Below are 21,386 nucleotides of genomic sequence, written 5' to 3'. Positions count from 1 at the left end.
AGGGAAAGGTACCGGGAGAAGAAATTAACACGGATCTAGAGCTCAGCCCTTTCAGCTTTGAGGACTGCCACGGACCACCTTTGTGCCTCCCCTTTCTCTAGTGATCCCCGCCAGTATGGTGACAATAACAGTCTGAACTAGAAAGATACATTCATACACTCTTGAAAACAAGTACTTTGTGTAATGAACGTAGCGTGTAACTTACTCATCAGTAATTCAGCTGTCATTAGACTTAGAAAGCTGAGCGTTTGGCATTACTTGAAAAGGGATCTGGCAAAACCTGAGGCAGGGAGAAACACTCTGAGGGTGCCTGTCATTACAAGTTCATATTCAAGAAGGGAGGCTAAGAGAAACTAATAAAAAAAATACCTCTCTGTTACACAGGGACTAGTTGTTCTATGATCACTTCAGATATCAGCTTTGTGTGCTTCACTGAATTTTCGGATGGGCAGGTTATCTCAGAGTGACCTCCGTCATCCCATTGATAAATGAGGTTGATTCATTAGATATGACTGCTTGGTAAGAATCCATCGCTTCCCTCTCTGTCCCGTGTGCATCCTTTCCAAGACAGGCAGAGCTCTGGCAGAAAGAACTACCAGATTATAAGATCCTTAAAGACATGATCTTCACTTAGTCGTTCTTTGGTGCCCTCCCCAAACACCTAGCACAGTACTAAGTCTATAGAGTATTCTCCGTATGTCTTTCAAAGCAGGAACTCGTATGTAGAAATTGGGAGAAAGAACATCTATTTCTTTAAAAAAAAAAAAAAAAGCCTTGACCTACTTGAAAGCGATGATGTTAGGGTGCTTCAACTTCCTCAAATGCTTGATATCCGTCTCATTCTGTTCTCTCACTTTCTTGATGGCCACCTCCTCCGCTCGGAACTTGCCCAAGAAGACAGCTCCTTGGGCTCCACTACCCAGCCACTGCAGCTCTGAGATCTCCTCAAATGGTACTTCCCAAGTATCTAGGCACACAAGCGAGAAACAAACTTAGAGAGATCTCGGAATTTGCTCAGGGACCGTTCTACAAGGCCACTCTGAAGGTACCATCTTCAGCATCACCCAAAATGATCTCTACCCCTGGACTCCCACCTGCAACTCACCAAAAGATATAACCTCCCTATGGGTCTTGGTACAATAGATCAGATATTCCATGTATTAATTTGCATCATTTTTAAAAAGATTTTATATATTTGAGAGAGAGAGAGAGCACGAGAAGGGGGGAAGGGTCAGGGAAGAAGCAGACTCCCCGCTGAGCGGAGAGCCTGACACGGGATGTGGGGCTCAATCCTGGGACTCTGGGATCATGACCTGAGCCAAAGGCAGATGCTTCATCAACTGAGGCACCCAGGTGCCCCAGTTTGTATCAATTTTTAACCAATGAAATCAAGCAGAACAGAGATCTCCCATATACTCTCCTCCAAACAAAACATATCTTGACATTCCCATGGCCCCACCTCCTCACTTCAAGCTTGCTGTTCAATCCACTTATCCGTCTCTATACCGCTATCCCTACCCCGTCACCCATTGTAAGTCAGTATTGTTTTATTCCTCTTTGAATTTCTAGTGCAGATGCTCAATTAATCCTTCCCGAATGAATTTTCAATGAGATTCTCCCAAGGATCTAATTATACATAAAATTTATATTAATATTTACCTTTTCTTGAGTACTTACTATGTGCCAGACACTAGCATAAAGCTTTATATATCTCATGTGTTGATCCTTGCAACAACCTTGGAAGTCTGGCCTTATTGTGGTTATTTATAGATGAGAAAACTAAGACAGGAAGATTAAGTAACCAACCCAAGGTCATCTCGCTGGTAAGTGGCAGAACTGGGCCCAGAACTCAAGAACTGGCCAATTGCAGGGACAGGGCTTTCTCCACTATACCACACTGCCTCTTGTGAAGTAACTGAGAGGGTCATTAGCCGTGATAGGTTTATTCCTATAGATGCAGGATTCTCCAGTTTCTCTCTCTCTCAGAATTGGATTTTCTTTGTGCCAAAAAAGTAACAGGAGTCACTTCTAGTGGAACATAAGCAATAGCACGGAGGACCACAGGGGAAGGGAGGGAAATCCAAAGGGGGAGAAATCAGAGAGGGAGACTATGGACTCCGGGGAAACAAACTGAGGGCTTCAGAGGAAAGGGGGTGGGGGGAGGGGGTAGCCGGGTGATGGGTATTAAGGAGGGCACGTGTTGTGATGAGCGCTGGGTGTTACATACAACTAATGAATCACTGAACACTACATCAAAAACTAATGACGTACTATACAGTGGCTAACTGAACATGATAAAAAGAAAGGAGTCACTTCTAAGTGGTGATATTACTGATGATTCATATTATATTCTTTATCCTTTCCTGTGGGTTTTTTTTTTTTACCATGAGCCTGTACTACTTTCATAATGAATAAGATGCTATTTTAAATAAAGCGCTTCAAAAATTCAATCGATACATGCTTTAATCTCATGGAACTTAAAAAGCAGAATATAATCCATTGATCCTTCTCCTTGTCCCCCTTTTTATCTGTGCATTGTCACTACACTAGTAAGAAATACGCATCAAAGAACGAGGAGTCCCATGGAGTGAGGAGAGGATAATGACAATGTGAAAGGTTACGGGGGATTTTTCATTAGATCACCAATCACTAAAAGGTCACTGTTTGCAGAATACTGAACAGGGTAGTGTTGAGTCAGCTTTGAAGATATTCTGGTCTTGAAAGCAAATCAACTCTCATCTACTATGGTGATGAAGCAGCAGAAAGAGGTCATCGGTACCTAGAAGGGAACTACATTTCCCTCTTCTCTCATTTTCTCAAACTTGAGAGAAAAGAAATCCTGCAGATTCTTAATAAAATGTGGCTTCTCGTTGAAACATGACCTTCCGGAGAGGATGACTTGGGGCAGAACAACTTATAGTGAGCGTGTTTGACAGCATAGGTATTTAACCCATTCTTCAGCTCTGAGCAGATTAAAGGTATCTGCTCTATTGAGATCAGATGCTACATAAAAACAAATTTCTCTAAAATACAAATAGTCACAAATACGAAATCACCAAATAAACAAAGGATACCAAGTGAGATGCAGGAGGAAAGAGTTACGGGCTTGACTGCTTTGAGGATCTTTCTGGCTTCGAATGACTGACAAGGCTAAAGTGTCCCACGCAGTCCGACTTTCATCCCTACGGGCTTATCTGTGGGGCACACACAGGACCCAGATATCAATGGCATACTGTCAGAGGGTTTCACTTGTGAGGGGTCCGGTGAAGACCTAGACACAGTGTCACGCTGGCCATGCTGGGGCCAAATGCAAGTACTATTACTGGATTCTGGGGCAAGAACATCCTGGGCAACATTTTTCTGAAAAACTATATAAAAGCCCAAGTTATCCTAATATTTCATATAATAACGACTAAAATTAGACCTCTTTGGGTGTTTTTTCCCTTTTACTCAATCTTCATATACTGTTAAATGCTAGAAACACCAGCAAATATCAGGAAAACAAAAATAAAAGTATTTTATCTGTAATCCCATTCCATACTCAGTTTTCATCTTCTCTTCTGGTCTTTGCTCATATGTATGCAGCTATGTAGAAGTTGTAGGTGACACATAATCTTTTCTACGTTTATCATGTATTCTGTATTCCCTGTGTACATACAGTTTTCATTATAAGCTTTAATAGTTGCTTACTGTCCCCTTTTACCTTTTCTATACTTAAGTGTCTCTGTCTTTTTGTTTGCTGGTTTAAACTGGATACTTTCTTCCTTATATTATTTCCTGAGACCCAGGTCTTAGGTTAAAGAGTGCAGTTTCCTGGCTTTTGCCACCCACTCTAACTTGCCATCCAAAAGGGCTTCGCTAGCCTTTGCTGGCGGCAGTAAAGCACGAGTGCGTCCCTTTTACAGTAACTTTGCCAGCAATGAATATTGTCGATAGTCTTTTGGGTTCTAAGTTATTTAGGTGTAAAGTAGTGTTTTATAAGTTTGCACTGCTTTGTTTTTTTATTTAAAAGATATATTTATCTGAGAGAGACAGAGCCCACGGGGGCGGGGGCAGAGGCAGAGGGGGAGAGTCCCAAGCATCCTCCCCACCGAGCAGGGAGCCCAATGCGGGGCTCAATCTCACAACACAGATCATGACCTGAGTTGAAACCAAGAGTCAGATGCTCAACCAACTGCGCCAACCAGGCGCCCCGAGTTTGCACGACTTTAATTGCCAGCAATGTAGAATATTTTCTCCACATTTGTTTAATGCTCACTTCTGCTCTGCATGAATCGTCACATTTATGCTTTGTGCATTTATCTGTCGGGGTTCTCATAGTCCTCATAAATTTGAAGGAGTTTTCTATTTCTTTGACACATATGAAGAGAACGTTTTTTAAAAAGACTTCGTATTTTATTATTTTTTGAACAAAATATTTTCATAGATGCCTGTCATGTACTTTGTAATTTCTTCTACTGCCTCATCAATCTTCTGAGAGTGATCTAGAGCTGATTTTTTTTTAAAGTTTAACCTATACATTCATCTGGAGGGTTTTTTTTGGTGTATGGTGTGAGGACTGAGGCACATTAATTTTTTTCATGTTGTTATTGAACGATTCCAATCCAAGTTTTTTATAATTCTTTCTTTTCATATCATTTTACAATGTTTGTATTACAATTTGTTATACTTTTAATATACACCTATCTCTCTCTCTCTCATATATATATATATATATATATATTTTTTTTTTTTTTAAGTAAACTCTACACCCAACATGGGGTTCGAACTCACAATCCCAAAATCGAGAGTCCAGTGCTCTACCAAGCCAGCCAGGTGACCCTATAATTTATTACCTTTTTTAAGTAAATAGTGTCTATTATGTAGCATTTTTATAAAATGGGAAACACCAAAGGTTGATGATATTATACTAGAGAATAAAAATTTCCTCTGCCAACAGTAGCTCATGCCTGTGTTATTCAGCTATGTTTAGCCAAGTCTTAATTATCCACAGAAAAATAGAGGGAACCACGCTGGTAATTCAGGAACAGAGGGTAAAGTAACACTTCAACCACTTTTCCATAAATCTTTTTACTGGAACTAATTATCAGAAGTAAAACTGACTGATGTGATTTAGTCCTTTTTTCCCCATCCCAATGTCCCTGTCAATATCTAGCTGGGAGCCAAGGAATAGGAAAATGACAGAAAAAAGAATGTTAGCAACGAGATGTGCAAAACTGGGGGCCCTGATAACTGACAGCAAGATACTGACATAACAACAGAACCTGGCTGTGTTCACTCCAGGGTTAGTCCCAGACCTTCTGCTTTTATATCTGCCCATTGGTACTCTTCCCCAGCTTCTATCTTCTGATTCATCACTATGACTATTATCGTAATTCCAGTATCTACTGTGATCTCTAAGACTGAGAAAAAGCCCCATGCCCACCCACTTTTAAAGCATAAATTCTCCTTTGTATTCAGACATGGCTATGATAATACTTGCTTTAGGACTGGGAACTATTTGGCAGTAGAAGAGTTCAATGACACATACTACCTTACTTGGACTTCACTACCAACATACGAAATGGGAGATGAAGATGTCATTAAAATTTTTGAAAAATCAAGTGAAGTTTCCTCATAAGTACCAAATGCAGAGACACATCTGTTCTGTGTGCTATCCTTCGGTTGACTGTAATCCAGGATTAAAGATTAGCTCCCTGATCCCAGAGCTGACAAGGAAAAAACTATCTTAGTTTCTGGATAGTGAATCTCTTTCACGGCCCTGGCAACACCAGCCCATAGTAGGGTAGCCTGTCATCTGTTGAAGAGTTAGGCAGCCATAAGCTGTCTTGTAAGCTTAAGCTGACCAGGCCTGTTTCTTATTTACTCTTGAAATAAGCCTTTCTGACAGTAATCAATCAGAAGACAATTAAATACAAGTTTACAGGACAATTTAAAAAAAAAATTGTTTTAAGTAGACTCCATGCCCATTATGGGGCTTGAACTCATGACCCTGAGACCAAGACCTGAGCTGAGATGGAGAATCAGACACATAACGGACTGAGCCACCCAGGCACTCCCCCCAAATTCTAAAGCTCCTTTTGACAGACACATAGGATGTGTCTGTTGTCCCTTTTTATGAGCCTGAACCTCAATGCTGCATTTCGATCCCGAGATCTCCAAATTACCACCAAAATAATTATTAGACTGGACAAGTTAAGACCCTAAAAGCCAAATGCAATTTTATCATGTAAACAGATATTAGCAGGTTTTGTGTCTAAGCAGAGAAGAAGGAGCTTTTTAAACAATAATAAATTAAGGGTGGTTATCTCTGGGTTGTAGGATAACAAGTGATTTTTTTATTTTCCTCTTTGTGCTTATCTTTATTCCCAATTTTTAAAATAATAACACTGTTTAACATTGAAACCCCCAACCTTTGTGTGACAAGGAACAACTTTTTAATTTCTTGAAACCTTAAGACCAGAGAGGGGGAAAGAAGGGCGGAATGTGCAGTGTGGATGGGATGGGAGGATGTATGAAAGACAGTGAGACGGAGAGACAGACAGACAGACCAGCCCCAGGAACTGACAAAGAATTTCTGCATGGAGCAGGAATGGATGCTGTGATTGACAAATCCTGGAAAGTACAGCTGGGATCAACTGATTTATCAGCAAATCCCAATATACTCATGGGGAAAGGGTATAGAGGGAGGGGCTGGTATTGGTTTAAGACAAACGATTTCAGAAATAGGAGTAATAGAATGCACGAGAAAAGTGGTCAATGGTGACTGAGGTCGACTGGCTGTTGTGGAAAAGCTGTCAACAGTCTCAATTGAAAGATATGACTATATATATTTAATTTGAAGATTTTTATTTATTTATTTGAGAGAGAGAGAATACAAGTGGGGAGAGGGGCACAAGGAGAGGGAGAAGCAGCCTCCCTGACGTGGGGCTTGATCCCAGGACCCCCAGATAATGACCTGAGCCGAAGTCAGCCCCTCAACTGACTGAGCCACCCAGGTACCCTGACATGAATATATTTTTAAGAGAAGGTCACGGAGTCCAACATTCAGTTATAAAATAAATAAGACAGAATCTCATTTCTGGTCTGCATTTCTGGTTCTTTCCAAAATTTCTTGATGAGAGAACTGTTAACAATGGAATCGTTTACATTCCAATCGTTTACATAAGGCTACAAATATATGTATCAAAGCCTTAAAAAGCCCTGAACCCTTTTAACCCAACCATTCCTCTTCTAAAAACTTATCTTTTTTTTTTCCTAAGATTTTATTTATTTATTTATTTGACAGAGAGAGAGAGAGAGACAGCCAGTGAGAGAGGGAACACAAGCAGGGGGAGTGGGAGAGGGAGAAGCAGGCTCCCAGCGGAGGAGCCTGATGTGGGGCTCGATCCCAAAACGCCAGGATCACGCCCTGAGCCGAAGACAGACGCTTAACGACTGAGCCACCCAGGCGCCCCCTAAAAACTTATCTTAAGGAAATCAAAGATATAATAAAAATGATCACAGACACAATTAAAGATATGTGTGAAAATTAGCAGATGTTCATTGTAGTATAGCTTATGATCACTAAAAATAGCAAACAAATTGCCAAGCAATAGAGGATTGCTTAAAGAAATCTTGGCACATTCACACAATTTAATACTATGTAGGCATTAAAAATGCTGAAGAAGTGTATTTCATGATACGGGAAATGTTCAAAATGTGAAGTGAAAAAGCATAACGACGTAGTTTGACTGTTTTTTTTTTTAAAGCACACAGAAGCACACATAATAAGACTAACATAATATATACCAAAAACATTAATAATGGAGACTGAGGATCATAAATACATATTTTTACTTTTGGGGGGAAACTTACCAGTATATTCGAATGTTTCCACATATATTACTTTTGCTATCAGGAAGAAAAAATTCTTTAAAGAATATAAATGAAGTTATAAAGAACACTAGGGCCATGTGCTCTCTTTCCTTCGGAAGCATAATGCTTGAATTGGAATATATGAATATGCATGATACACCATGATGGGAGTTAATTTACTTTTTAAAAAGCTGTGGGATCTAGACATAATACTTCTCAAGATTGGTTGTATATTTGTTCTTTCCTCACAATGTGAGCTTTCTGTGCCTTGGCTGTAAGAAAATGATTCTTTTTTACTACAACCTAAGCCAGCGCACAATCTTCAGGCACAGAACCACATGGCGTCTGTCTGGTTTTGAATTAATCTAGTGGCCATCAGACTTTTTGACTGCATGAACTTTCATTAAAAAAAATTTTTTTAAACATGCAGTATGTGATTTATATATAAGTTATGTATCTGCACAACTTTATTAAAATACCAAATATATATGAAAACATGCATGAAAATAGAAATTTCGGATGATGATAGAAGGAAAAGGAACTCTAGCATTTTCTTCCTTATAACACTGTGGATTGTCTTCTATGTGCTCTACTTGACACCCCTAGACTGGACAACTACGAAAGATGGGCTTTCGCCAGAAAAGACCAACCGAATGTGAATCTGTTCCAGTCAGAAGGAGATTGGCATAGGGTATTCATCTGGCACTGGGGTTTTAATCGAAGGTTATCCAGTGAATGGTGGTGGTGTGTTTACACAGAAACTATTTCCCACGTCCACACTCTAGCTTACCTTGCTGCTGCAATTTGTAATCAGTGGAATATGCCTTCCCAATGATATTCCACACAGGCCTTAAGCATCCAAAGAGTCCTTCCAGAAACCCACCACTGCCGCTGCCCGACCTGCTGAACTGAATCTTGATGTCTTCAGTTCCACTTGTGCTCTCTCCATCCACGGTGTTGCTGTTCCCCTGAGACACGGCCATCTCTGATTCATCTTGTTCCCTTAGCTGAAGAACGCTGTTCTCAAATTGGTCCCTGGAATCCTCACTCACGCTTGTCAACACTGTTGTGGTGATGGGGCTGTTCATGCTCTCAGTGACCTCTGTTTGTACCACCCCCTTTTCCTGCTGGTCCTTAAAGAGCTTGGGTGAAGGGTGGCCCCCCCCAGACGTGAGTTCATCTTGTAGTCCGTTGAAGGTTCTGCTCTCACTCAAGGGTAAGTGTGGGGGAGAGGAGCAGCTCAGGTGCTCCTGAGGGTTGGCCATGGTGCCATGAGTGTGCCCAGGGTCCTGAGATGACACTCAGAGGATTACTGGGACAGAATTCTGATGCAGGAGAGGGCTCCAAAACCTGGGGAAAATAGGAGGAGGACATGAGATCACCCTTCCTTTAGTCACCCACACTACCACACTTCTGTTTATAATAACAAAAACCCTGAGACAAGGGGGATTGGTTAAACACCGGTGTACATCCGAATGGCATGACACTGCAGCAATTGCAAATCAGGCTGTAGAAGAGTACTTACGAGCCCGAGAAAACGTTCATGACGTGTTACTATGAAAAACAGGTTGGAACAATATATACAAAATAAACCCTTATGATTTTTTAGTTTTTATTTAAGTTCCAGTGTACATACAGTGTAATATTAGTTTCAGGTGTACAGTAGAGTGATTCAACACTTCCATACATCACTGGTGCTCATGACCACATGTGTACTCCTTAATCCCCAGAGCCTGTTTCACCCACCCCCCCAGCTTTAACTGGAAAGGACACACAAACACACATATAAGAAAAAAGACTGGAAGAATATATTCCCAGAATTAACTATTGTTAACTATTAACTATTGTTAATTCTAGGTGGTTAGATTTGGGAAGGGTTTATGTCATGTTTTTCAAGATATTCCAAGGATTCTGCTTTAATATATTGTAATAGAGTGAATGTTTTTGTCCCCTTGCTCCAAAATTCATATGCTGAAACCCAATCCCCAATGTGAGAGTATTTTGAAGTGGGGCCTTTGGGAAGTGATTAGGTCGTAAGGGTGGAGCCCTCACGGGATTAGTGCCCCTTATCAAAGAGATTCCAGAGAGCTCCCTTGCCTCTTCTGTCGTGTGAGGGCACAGTGAGAAGATGGCTGTCTCTGAACCAGGAAGCAGGCCCTTACCAGACATATCAAATATGCCAGTGCCTTGACCTGGGACTTCGCAGCCTCCAGAACTGTGAGAAATACATATTTGTTGTTTGAGCCATCTAGTCTATGGTATTTTTGTTATAGCTGCCTAAACAGACTGACAAATATTATATATTAGGTTCCTAATCAGAAAAAAAAAAATTGTTTCCCTTGCTAAAGAGAAATTAAATGTCTTCATAAACACTGTTTTATTAGAACAACATTCTGCTCATATTTTTTCTATTTTCTTTAGTATTTTTTTCTACTGGTTTTACTTTCTAAGGTATTCATTATGTAGGTAAATGTCTTATGTATGTAACAACACAAATTCCTAAGATATAAAATCTGTTTTTACTGTAATGCACCAAATCTGGGGCAGCAAACTACACCCCAGTGCTTTAAACTTATTCTTTGTTTCTGATCTGTCCATTTGCACCAATTTCTCAGGGCCACCCAACCTCTGAAAATACAGACATGGAATTGTCTAGATTGGCCGGTTCATGCAAATTCAATCTTAAATTTATTCATTGTATGCCTCTTGTCAGAAATTTACTTTCTTTACAAATCCCTATATAATAGTTATTCCTTCCTTCACTCTGTATTAAACATCTAGAATATGTTTAATAGGAACAAGGGTATAAAGATAATCTCACTTTACAGAAGGGGCAAGAAACAGACCAACAATGGTTGACAGTACAGTGCTTATGAATCAAGCAAGTGCTCTGGGAGCACGAAAGAGGGAGGGATACTTTCAGGGCTAGCTGTCCAAAGGTGGTCTAACTATCGACCAGTGTGGCTGGCAGGAAAGGGGTGAGAGAGAGAAGAGGGAGAGGATACCACAGGTGTGGAGAAAGTATGAACAAGGGCAAGGATGCATGAAAGACTATGGAATATATGACAAATTGAAGTGGCTGGAATGTAGGTTATATGTGTATATGGAGAGAAAGATAAGAATGGAGAGAAAGTCAGGGACCAGGGGCGCCTGGGTGGCTCAGATGGTTAAACCCCTGCCTTCGGCTCAAGTCATGACCTTCATGTCCTGGGATTGAGCCCCATGTCAGGCTCAGCAGGAAGTCTGCTTCTCTCCCTCCCTCTGCCATTCCCCATGCTTGTGTTCTCTCTCTCAGATGAATAAACAAAATCTTTTAAAAAATTTCTAAAAAAAAAAAGACAGTCAGGGACTATTTTGTAAGGAGCTTTGTATGCCAGGCTAAGAGGCTTGAATTTTATCCTGAAGGTGATGGGGGTCATAGCATTCCATACTTGGGGTTATGGATAAAAAGAAATTACCCCTATTTTATTAATTTCTCATCTGCATTACTGAGATCCAAATTTTAAGCGTTTTTTTTTTCCATTGCCATACCCTGTGAGTAGCTTGCATGAAAGAACCAATGAAAATACCCTATCCTTTGAAGTCTCATTCATTCATGTAAACATGTATTGAGCTCCTATTATATGCTACACATGTGTTAGGAATTAATGAATGGTACATAGGCTTCTACTCTACAGGAACATACATTCTAGAGGGAAAGACCGATTGATAATAAGAGCCATATGGTTACATATATGGTACTCAGACACGAACAAGGTGCTACAGGAGCTCAGAAAAATAAACATCAAATAGGTCCAGAGAAGTCATAGAGGAAATGTTGTTTGGGTTGGAGGGTAAACCAGGTAAAAGTGAGACTAGACATTGCAGAAAGTATTGGGGAGCAGCAGGAGATAACTCTTATAAAAGGTAGCCAAAGGTCAGAATGTGGCGACCTGGATGACAAACTAAAGCATTGGGATTTTATCCTCAAGACAACAGACAGACATCAAGAAATTTTATTTTATTTTATTTTATTGTATTTTATTTTATTTTAATGATTTTATTTATTTGTCAGAGAGAGAGAGAGCACAAGCAGGGGGAGCAACAGGCAAAGGGAGAAGCAGGCTCCTCGATGAGCAAGGAGCCCGACGCGGGACTCGATCCAAGGAGCCTGGAATCATGACCTGAGCCGAAGGCAGACGCTTAACCAACTGAGCCACCCAGTCAACCTGCCATTAAGAAATTTTAATCGAGGGAGTGACTTGGTCAAATTCGTAAATTTATTTATTTTTAAAATATGTATTTATTTGAGAGAGAGAGAGCATGCATGAGAGAGTGAGCACGCGCACAGGAGCGTGTGCAGGGGGAGGGGCAGAGGGAGGAGACTCCCCGCTGATGGGATGCAGGGCTGATCCCAGGACCCTGGGATCATGACCTGAGCGGAAGGCAGACACTGAACAACTGAGCCACTCAGGCACCCCTCAATTTTGTAATTTAAAATGTCATCTATAGTAGAGGTTGGATTGAAGGGGAAACACCAAAAATCAAGATGTCGCTTATGAGGAAGAGTTCAAGTGGGAATGATGCGGGCCTGACAGGGCAGGAGCAGTGGTAATGAGGAGGAGAATAGCAAGACTCGGTGGGTGTGGGTAAGGAAAAGGGAAAAGAGAAGAAGACTTTCAGATAACTTGGGATAATGGACAGATGGGCAATATCATTAGCTGAGATATGAAATAGCAGAAGAAAGGTTTAGAAAGAAGGTAATTAGCTCAGTTGTAGACATGGAGGGTTTAAGTCCTATTGTGTGTGTTACGCAATGTACCAGGCTTTTATTTATGTTATCTGATTTTAAAAAGACACTTTGTAGAGAGGGATTTGAAGAGCTAAAGATGGGGGTGCTCCTTTAGCTCGGGGCAGAAGTATCAAAATAATACAAGGGTGAACCCAAGTTAAATAAAAAATATGCTTATTAAATGTATGCTAGGAGCTGTGGTCTGCACTAAGCTAAGTTCTGTGAATACAAAGCATTATTGTTACCATTACTACTTCTAATGATAAATGAGACAAAGTGTCTTACAATTTACACAGCCCAGTATGCATAATCAGCAATATACTGGTAAAACAGCTCTGCAGAAAACAAAACAAAACAAAAAACACAAAAAACAAAAAAAAACAAAAAAAAAGGAAAAAAAACCACCGGGACACTCTGATTTGTAGTGTTTACTGATTTCTCTGGCATAAATACTCCCACCATGGCAGATTTCAAGCTAATAATAGTTTAGTAACCTACTTGTAAAGTTACAATTGGCTCTTAGAAATTGGTGTGTAAGTCAGCACCAGGACTATAATCCTTGTAATAGTGTCATTCTCATTTTACAAAGAAATAAAAAACTTAAGGTCATAAATTGGGTAAGTGGTAGAGCAGAAATAAAAATGTAACTCAAAATTCAGATCCCCAAATTCCCTTGCCTTTTTTATATCACCATAGCACCACTTGTAATAACCCCTTGCTTCCTTAGAGTGCTTCACAGGTTAAAAAAGTTCTGGGGATTTGATCTTGATCTAAACATTTGATCCCTATGTAAGGAAGTCAGGGCGCGGAATCATTATGCCTCGTCTTCACAGGAACTAAGGCCTACAGAGGGGAATTTGCTAAAGGTCACAGAGCCAAGATTGAATACCAGATTATTTTTCCTAATTCCAAAACTCTCTCTTACGGACACCTGTAGTCTCTGTAAGACACAGTTCCTTCCTGTCAAAGCTTATAAACTACTTAAGGAGTTAATAATTACATGGAGAGAATTACCTCCTCCCACCCCCCTCCCCCCATGACAAATGTGCCGTGCTCTGTTACGCATAGCAGTACAGAAAGCAAATAGTAATGGGGACTAGAGTAGTTCACTCAGGCTGAATAAAAGAGGTAGGACTGGAGATGAACCTTTGAAAGGAAGATGATTTGAGACTTACAGAAGAAAGGAAGTCAGGGAGGCTAAGAGCATTAGCAGAAGCAAGCAGCAACCACCAGGGCATGTGTGAGAAGGCTGGTAACTCAGAAATCACGAAATAACCAGCTAATGTTAGGAGCAGGAATGCCTTACCTACATATAAGGGCTCGGAAGCCTTATGAAATGATGCAGATGATTTTTTTCCTTTAAACAAGTCAGAGAGATTAGGTTGGGTTGGATGAGGTGAGGTTAGGTTAGGGAGGGACTTAAATTCTAGGGCACACAGAAATTTAGGGGCTAGGAAGCTGCCTGGGAACATAAGGCTGGAGGGAGGGGGAAGAAATAATAATAACAATAATAGTAATACTTACAACGATAATAGCTGGAGCCCTCTGTTACAGCAACAGCTATGTGCTGAACTGACCCCCATTTCACTCACCCCATCCTCCCCACCCCATCCCTTTTGTGCTGATCTCTCAGGGTTGACATTACTGATGTCTCCATTCGCTTTCTCGCTCATCTGCCACAACCTTGAGCTCTCTTGCCTTTGGCCTCTCTTAGGTTGCTCTGCCTGAGGTCTTTTAAGACTGCTGACTTGATACTATCTGACCTGGCCACTGCCTCCGCAGTTACTTCCAGTCTCCCTTTGCTGTTGCGACTCGTGGTTACCCTGTACAGCACAGGGTGTACATTATGCTTTTGGCTCACATCAAACTTGAGGATAAAGCAAATACCCAAATGTGCATGTGATTTTCAGCCAAATACCTATTTGTGCAATTTGTTCTTTGAATCAAACTACAGGACTTTATGTTAATTCCTGGTAAATTTCCATTTTGTCCATTTTTATCCTGAGTTTCTCACTAATGACACCATATTGGAATGGGTTCATACCAAAAAGTTAGAAAAACATGAGCTTGTTTTGTAATCTCTACCCCCTTCTCAGAGGTTAAGGGTGCACGTGAAGTAGAGGGTTGTGCCCACTGGCACTGGGAATGAGTTTAAGGAAGAGGATTTCAGCACACTCATCACACTCGGTTTGATATTTATCAAGGAATATCTATCAAGGAATATAGTCCAAACCACTTGCTTCACGTCTGAGAATTCATAGGATATTGCTGACTCGCTTGATACAACAGCTAATCAGCAGCAGAGCTGGGATGAGTCCTCCTTCCTCATCCTACACCCTTTCCCTGGTCTGGCTGTTTGTTTATTCAGACAGAGAGAAAGAAACAGCTATGATATCATGACCACGGATGAAAAAACAACCGTAACTCGCAGCGTCCTTCTAGACGCACTAGAGCTACTCCCAAGGAACCCAGGCGCCCACCTAGAGGGGTGACTGTACCCGTCAACAGAGCAGGGAAAGGCCATCCAGCTACTGGCGGCTCGGCAGTGCTCTGGGAGGGGGCAGAGGCAAGAGGCGCCTCAAAGCATGTATACAGATGTGTGTAGTCCAAGAGGCTTCCCTCTGCTCACCAAGAATATCAGGTCCAATCTCCACCAACAAAGGCGGAGAGATGGAGAGGCACGAGAACAAAGGGAAAAAATCATCACCACGACTCTCTTAAAATATGATCAGAGCTGACTACGTTTAAGAAGAGTGTAGGAGGATAAAAATATCTAAATTTTACCTGTGTGTATGTGTCCACCCACACACTGCCAGTGCACAGTGAAGGAGCTGGTAAGTGGAAACAAGGAACACAGGCAGCCCCACCATCTCTGCTCTGTCTTTTGCCCTCTCCGTTCTTCTTCCCCTGTCCACATTTGGCTCCGGTACCCTCCCGGCAACCGACTGTTTGGATCTTTTTTGATTCATGAGAAGTCAAAACTAGTATTTACTAGAAGGGAACTGAAAAAAAAATGAGGCAAATTTTTTAAACAACGAGAGTCAAATAGAAAATGCTAAGGAAGAGCAGGAGGGTAAAAGGGCGAGGTCGGAATGTCACCTTTATCAGGAGGACACTCTCAGGCAGGGCTGCAGGGGACGGATGCTGCTGGTACCCTGAGGGGCTCCTGATGCCGCCAGGAGCAAGGTAGTGCTTCCGTATCTGCCCTCCAGGCACACTTTCCTTGCCCTTTGAGTTTCTCAGTCTCAAGAGGAGGAAGTGGTTTGTGCAAAATTAGTAAGCAAGGGTTGGAGACATTTGCCAGGGCACTGCCAATTTCTGGAAATTACCTTGGCTTTGGGCCAAAATGGATCCCGCACAGAGAAAAAGGGATGGAAAAGGCGATGTGGCCAAGTAGCCCTTAAATTCTTGTGCTTTTACTCTAATACAAATTTTCCCAAGTTGCTAATAAAGGGTAATTTTATAACAGATCCGATTTCGAGTTTTATATCATAACTATGTGTAAATTAAAGATTTTGGAAAATTTTGTCCCATAAAGTTTTCCGTATGGCTAAAATTGAATAAAATTATAAATTAATAATTATTGCTGAGATTTGAGCGGTGCTAAGCTCTTCCCGAGCTGTCTTCTCTTTACTTGGCATTTTCCTGCCTTACAATGAACACAACTCTGCCATCTCTAAAATTCATTTAACAGTATCTAGAGCATAAGAGAGATTTGTGCTATTAGGGCATCAGCCCATTTTAAAACTGAGATGAAGCTACTTGTTCCTAGTAATAACATATATTGATCTTCCCAAGAAAGAGGTCTGTCCCTGAGAGGTCTGTCTTGATTTGAACTTTAAAAAAATTAGATACCTTTTTCTAATGGAATTAAAAAAATCCTAAGGACATGATTTAAAGTCAGATAAAAAGAGTGGCCTAAACATCCCTCCGAAGCGGCTCCAGCCGCATCTCATGCAGCAAGCAGGCCCAGCAGGAACCAGCACCACTCCAAAGTGACCCCTGTCTGGGGAGAGGGGAAAGAACCACACACACCAGGTCCACGGCAGCCAGGGCAGGCAAACCTCGTAACTGGCAGAGCAGAGACAGTGCCCTGCTGATCAGTGTGTCTGCAGTCCCGGCAGCCAGTCTGGGGGATCAGGCATCTGATGGGACTCCCAGCCTTGCCCCCTGACAAAAACCTCTCAAAGGCAGAATATGGAGAGAGCCCTGCATTCAGGGTCACAGCCGCCCTGGGGCAGAAGGATCGGAGGCAGGTAGCTGGTTTGTCTGCAGGGCCCGCCCACCAATGAAAGCTTCTCAAGGGACAGTACAGGGAGAGTGTCCTGCAGTCCAGCGTGACCTGGGGAAATGGGTGGAGAGGGCAGGTACCTGGTCTGACTGCTGACACTGTCCAACTACAAGCTCACAACAGCCCCAGACTGGCCCTTAACAGCACAGGGACCAAACCTGGCCTGCAAGAGAGCAAAGGAGCCACTGCAGCTGACTGGACTAAAGGCATTTTGTCCATCCCTCCTGCCCTATTTCTGGTAACCATCAGTTTGTTCTCTGTATTTATGTGTCTGTTTCTGCTTTGTTCATTTGTTTTGTTTTTTAGATTCATATGTAAGTGATATCATATGGTATTTGTCTTTCTCTGTCTGACTTATTTCACTTAGCATAATACACTCTAGGTCCATCCACGTTGCTGCAAATGGTAAGATCTCATCCTTTTTTATGGCTGAGCAATATTCCAGTATGTGTGGTATGTGTGTGTGGGGGTGTGTGTGTGTACACACATACATATATATATACATACATATAAACACATACACATACATACCACATCTTCTTTGTCCATTAATCTAATTGATGGGCACTCAGGTTGCTTCCATATCTTGACTATTGTAAATAATTATGCAATAAACATAGGGGTGCATATATCTTTTTGAAATAGTGTTTTCATTTTCTTTGGGTAAATACCCAGTAGTGGAATTACTGAATTGTATGGTATTTCTGTTTTTAATTTTTTGAGGAACCTCCATACTGTTTTCCACAGTAGATACACCAATTTACATTCCCACCAATAATGCATGAGAGTTCCTTTTTCTCCACATCCTTGCCAACACCTGCTATTTCTTGTCTTTTTGATTCTAGCCATTCTGACAGGTGTGAGGTGATATCTCATTGTGGTCTTGATTTGCATTTCCCTGATGACCAGTGATGTTGAGCATATTTTCATGTGTCTATTGGCCATCTGTATGTCCTCTTTGGAAAAACATCTCTTTAGGTCTTCTGCCCTTCTTAAAATCAGATTGTTTGGCTTTTTTTTTTTTTTTTGGTGTAAGTTATAGAAATTCTTTACATATTTCGGATATTAACCTGTTATCAGATATATCATTCACAAACATCTTTTCCCATTCAGTAGTTTGCCTTTTCATTTTGTTGATGGTTTCCTTGGCTGTACAGAGAATATTAAAACAGATTTGTCTTTGGTTATTTCAGGGCTATAACCATGGAAAAACGAAACCTTACAGTTGTCCCAAAGGATGGCTATTTCCATTTTATAGTGAAAAGACTTTTATTTCCAAGGGGTTAAATAGAGCAGCTTAGCCAAGAAATAAGCAACAGCCTGTCCTGCAGGATTTGACATCACTAGTCATTGGCCCCAGGCCCTGAATCCCCTCTGACCATTCTTGTGTCTCGATTCCTAGTCTAGTCTGCAAAAAAAAATTGGATCTAATTTGAAGAATTACAATAATCCCCTAACTAGGAGACAGCATGAGTACCACAAGTTAGTCTGATGTTGACAATAAACACATAATTAATAATCACTTCTTATAAGTAGCACGATCTTAACATATACAGTAACGACATTTGTTTACTATGTCACCTGTATCTTCCTTTGTAGACTGTATGTTTTTCTTTTTTGAGATTATTATTATTATTAGAGAGAGAGAGAGTGCACATGCACGAGAGTGGGGGGAGGGGCAGAGGGAGAGAATCTTGAAGCAGACTCCCGGCTGAGCACAGAGCCCGATGTGGGGCTCGATCCCATGACCCATGAGATCATGACCTGAGCCAAAACCAAGAGTTGGACGTTTAACCGACTAAGCCACCCAGGTGCCCTTACAATAGATATATTTTTAACAAAATAAGCAGAATCTAATTAGAGATTAATTCATATTCCAAATGTACTAGGGATTAAACTGAAGGAAACTTTTTATGCTGCACATAATCATTTTTCTGAATTAAGATTTTCTGAAGTCTGTGTGGATACCGCTTGTATGATGAGCAAGCAGTGGAAGCAGGCACTATCACTGAAGGAGGACCCTGTATTAGCCTAGGTCCTGGCAAAGGGGGCAAATGAGGAGAGTTCAATGAGACTGATTACAAAAGGCAGGAGCAGGAAGAGCAACAGGGATGGTATGATGCCCCAGAGCTAGTAACAGCCAGCAGGCTTTAACTGGGGAGGGGAAAGAATGATCACCAGAACCTGAAGAGTGTAGCTGCAGAAAGAAAAACAACGAGAGCTGTAGCCTTTGGTAGAGCAGTGCAACCAAAGTGCACTGACCTGACAGGGAGAGAGCCAGGGGAGTTGATAATGAACCCCAACCTCACTGTCCTCTTGCTTTCAAACACCCTACAGGTGCTTCCCATTGGTTGAACCTAATAGAAAACCAGAGGGCAGGAAGTCCACTGATGTAGTCCATACAAGTTCAACCTCCGGCGGCACAGAACAGGGTGCTTTGAGAAGGCTGGGAAATGGATCTTATCCTAAGCACCATACCAGAGATCCTACAGCTAAAGGCAGAGACATAAAGGTCAAAGCTGGAAACACAACCCACAGTGCTGAGCCTCAGCTATTAAGAGGTCTACCTCTGGCTTCTGAATCTTTTGTTTTGGTGAGAAAACTTGAACTCTGGTGTCAGTCATGGGCTCTACAGCAATTGGGTGTCCAACCTGGGCTGAAGTATGGGGAATATTTTCCTCTCTAAACATATAAAATTCTATTTATTACACTTAGGTCATCCATGAATCTCAATACCGTATAATATGTTCCCAAAAAAGCATTTCATCAATGAAAACTAAATGATATCTATATTGTGATTAAATACTTATTGTGGAAGCAGTTTGCTATACATGGGTTCTGAAAATGGGCATCTTCATGGGATTCATGTGAGTATTAAATGAGATAATGGACATGAAAGTGCTTTTTAAGCTACAAAGTAGTATTCTGATGCTAGTTGTTGCTATGCCAGCCACAGGGAGGTGACGGATAGTGTACTGCTGGATAAGAGTTGGTTAGCTGTGCCGTCAGGAGCTACTGGTCATGACTCTAAACAAGTGACAAAGAGGAGAAAATCTTTTTGAATAAAACTGTATTATGAAAGTTCTCTTTTCCCATTAAATTTACTGTCATTATTTGAACTATCCAGTTGAATAGTAAAATAGAACTGAAGTAGACATAGGAATATAACACATTCTGCACTTGTTTTATGCTATATAACATTCAAACCAAATAATACATTGCTGGCTTGGTATAACAGTTAATGAAGAGCATCAGAAACAGACTTCCAGGGCTATACTTGGAATGTCCCACAAAGCAGCAGATCCTGCATAGTGGTCCTGGGCACGTCCTCCATGTACTAGGCAGGCAACAAGTCACCAAGGGTCCTTCTGCCATCCTTGGATTGACAGAATCATAGATTGTTAGACTCAGAGGGAGCAAAGAGTAGGTCATGACTCCTATTTTTCAACAGAAATAACTCTAATTAGTTTGTAAATTCACCAGGAGCAGAATCCAAGTAACATTTATGTCTGTACCTCGTCCCTCTTCTTTCCCTTCCTTCCAGCCTCAACACTTAGTTCAGAACCTGATATAACATGATGTAATTTACTTTTTGGAAGAGAGAATTTTACATACACACAAACTCCACATTCACACAGAGACAGCAATGTGATCAACAGTGTATTAATAACAATAGCTAACATTTGTTGAGATTATTGCCACTCACTCCTCTGACCTCTTCGCTTACGTTAACTTTTTTAATCCTCACAGCAACCCTTGGAGAAAAGCATTATTACCCCTGATAAGAACTGATAAAGAGATTGAGGAACAGGAAGTTCAAATAACTCACTACAGCTACTAAGTGGTAAAGACAGGAGGTGAGCCCAGCTCCACTCCAGTCCCAAAGCCCGGGCCTGAGTCCAATTCCATGGCCCCAGTTACAACACTCTCCTAACAATATTACTATGGGCTTCTATTTAATTAAGAAATGTCTAAATCAGAAAAATATGGACTTGACTCACATTTTACCTCGAGCTGAGTTTCTATGTTTAGGATAAAGCTAAAAATTCCTAGCAACAAATAAAGTGGATAATTCTAAAATATGCCCACTTTCTGTAGAGTTTACTCCACTATATTTTAACATTAAACTTCTATACCTGCACTAATACTGTAGCTTCTAGTCATATGTGGCTATTTAAGTTAATTAAAATTAAATTAAAAATTCAGTTTCTAAGTTGCCCTAGTCCATTTCAAGGGCTCAGTAGCCACATGTGGCTAGTGGCAACCATACTGGACAGTGCAAAATAGGACACTGCACTTCCATCACGGAAGTCCTACTGTACAGCTGTGCTCTAGGTTTTTCTCACCCTAACAGATCTGTTTGTTGTGAGAACTGATAAAGATAGTAGCTTCCCTTTGTACATGAGGATTTGCTAAATGCATAGAACTCCATTACTTCTTTGAAAATAATAGGTTTGCTATCAAATT

At 41.1% G+C, this 21,386-nt stretch overlaps 1 protein-coding gene across 5 annotated transcripts in view; it reads right to left on the bottom strand.

Moving 5' to 3' along the window:
- The window catches only part of MAP3K13 (mitogen-activated protein kinase kinase kinase 13), a 131,637-nt gene that overhangs the window by 36,410 nt on the left and 73,841 nt on the right, over positions 1–21,386 (bottom strand). For 4 of the 5 annotated variants that reach the window (XM_057306708.1, XM_057306706.1, XM_026497258.4 and 1 more), the window contains 2 exons: positions 8,648–9,207; positions 784–967 (listed from right to left, as the gene is read on the bottom strand). In XM_057306708.1, coding sequence (XP_057162691.1) covers positions 784–967; positions 8,648–9,122 — 659 coding nt within the window. In that variant the 5' untranslated portion in view covers positions 9,123–9,207. Of the gene's footprint in view, positions 1–783; positions 968–8,647; positions 9,208–15,412; positions 15,631–21,386 lie in introns of all 5 variants that reach the window. The other variant, XM_057306707.1, reaches the window with a different exon arrangement.

Source organism: Ursus arctos, unplaced genomic scaffold (assembly GCF_023065955.2).
Source record: "Ursus arctos isolate Adak ecotype North America unplaced genomic scaffold, UrsArc2.0 scaffold_4, whole genome shotgun sequence".
NCBI lineage: Eukaryota > Metazoa > Chordata > Mammalia > Carnivora > Ursidae > Ursus > Ursus arctos.
The sequence above is the reverse complement of the archived record's forward strand: the minus strand, read 5'-3'. Positions and strand labels throughout refer to the sequence as shown.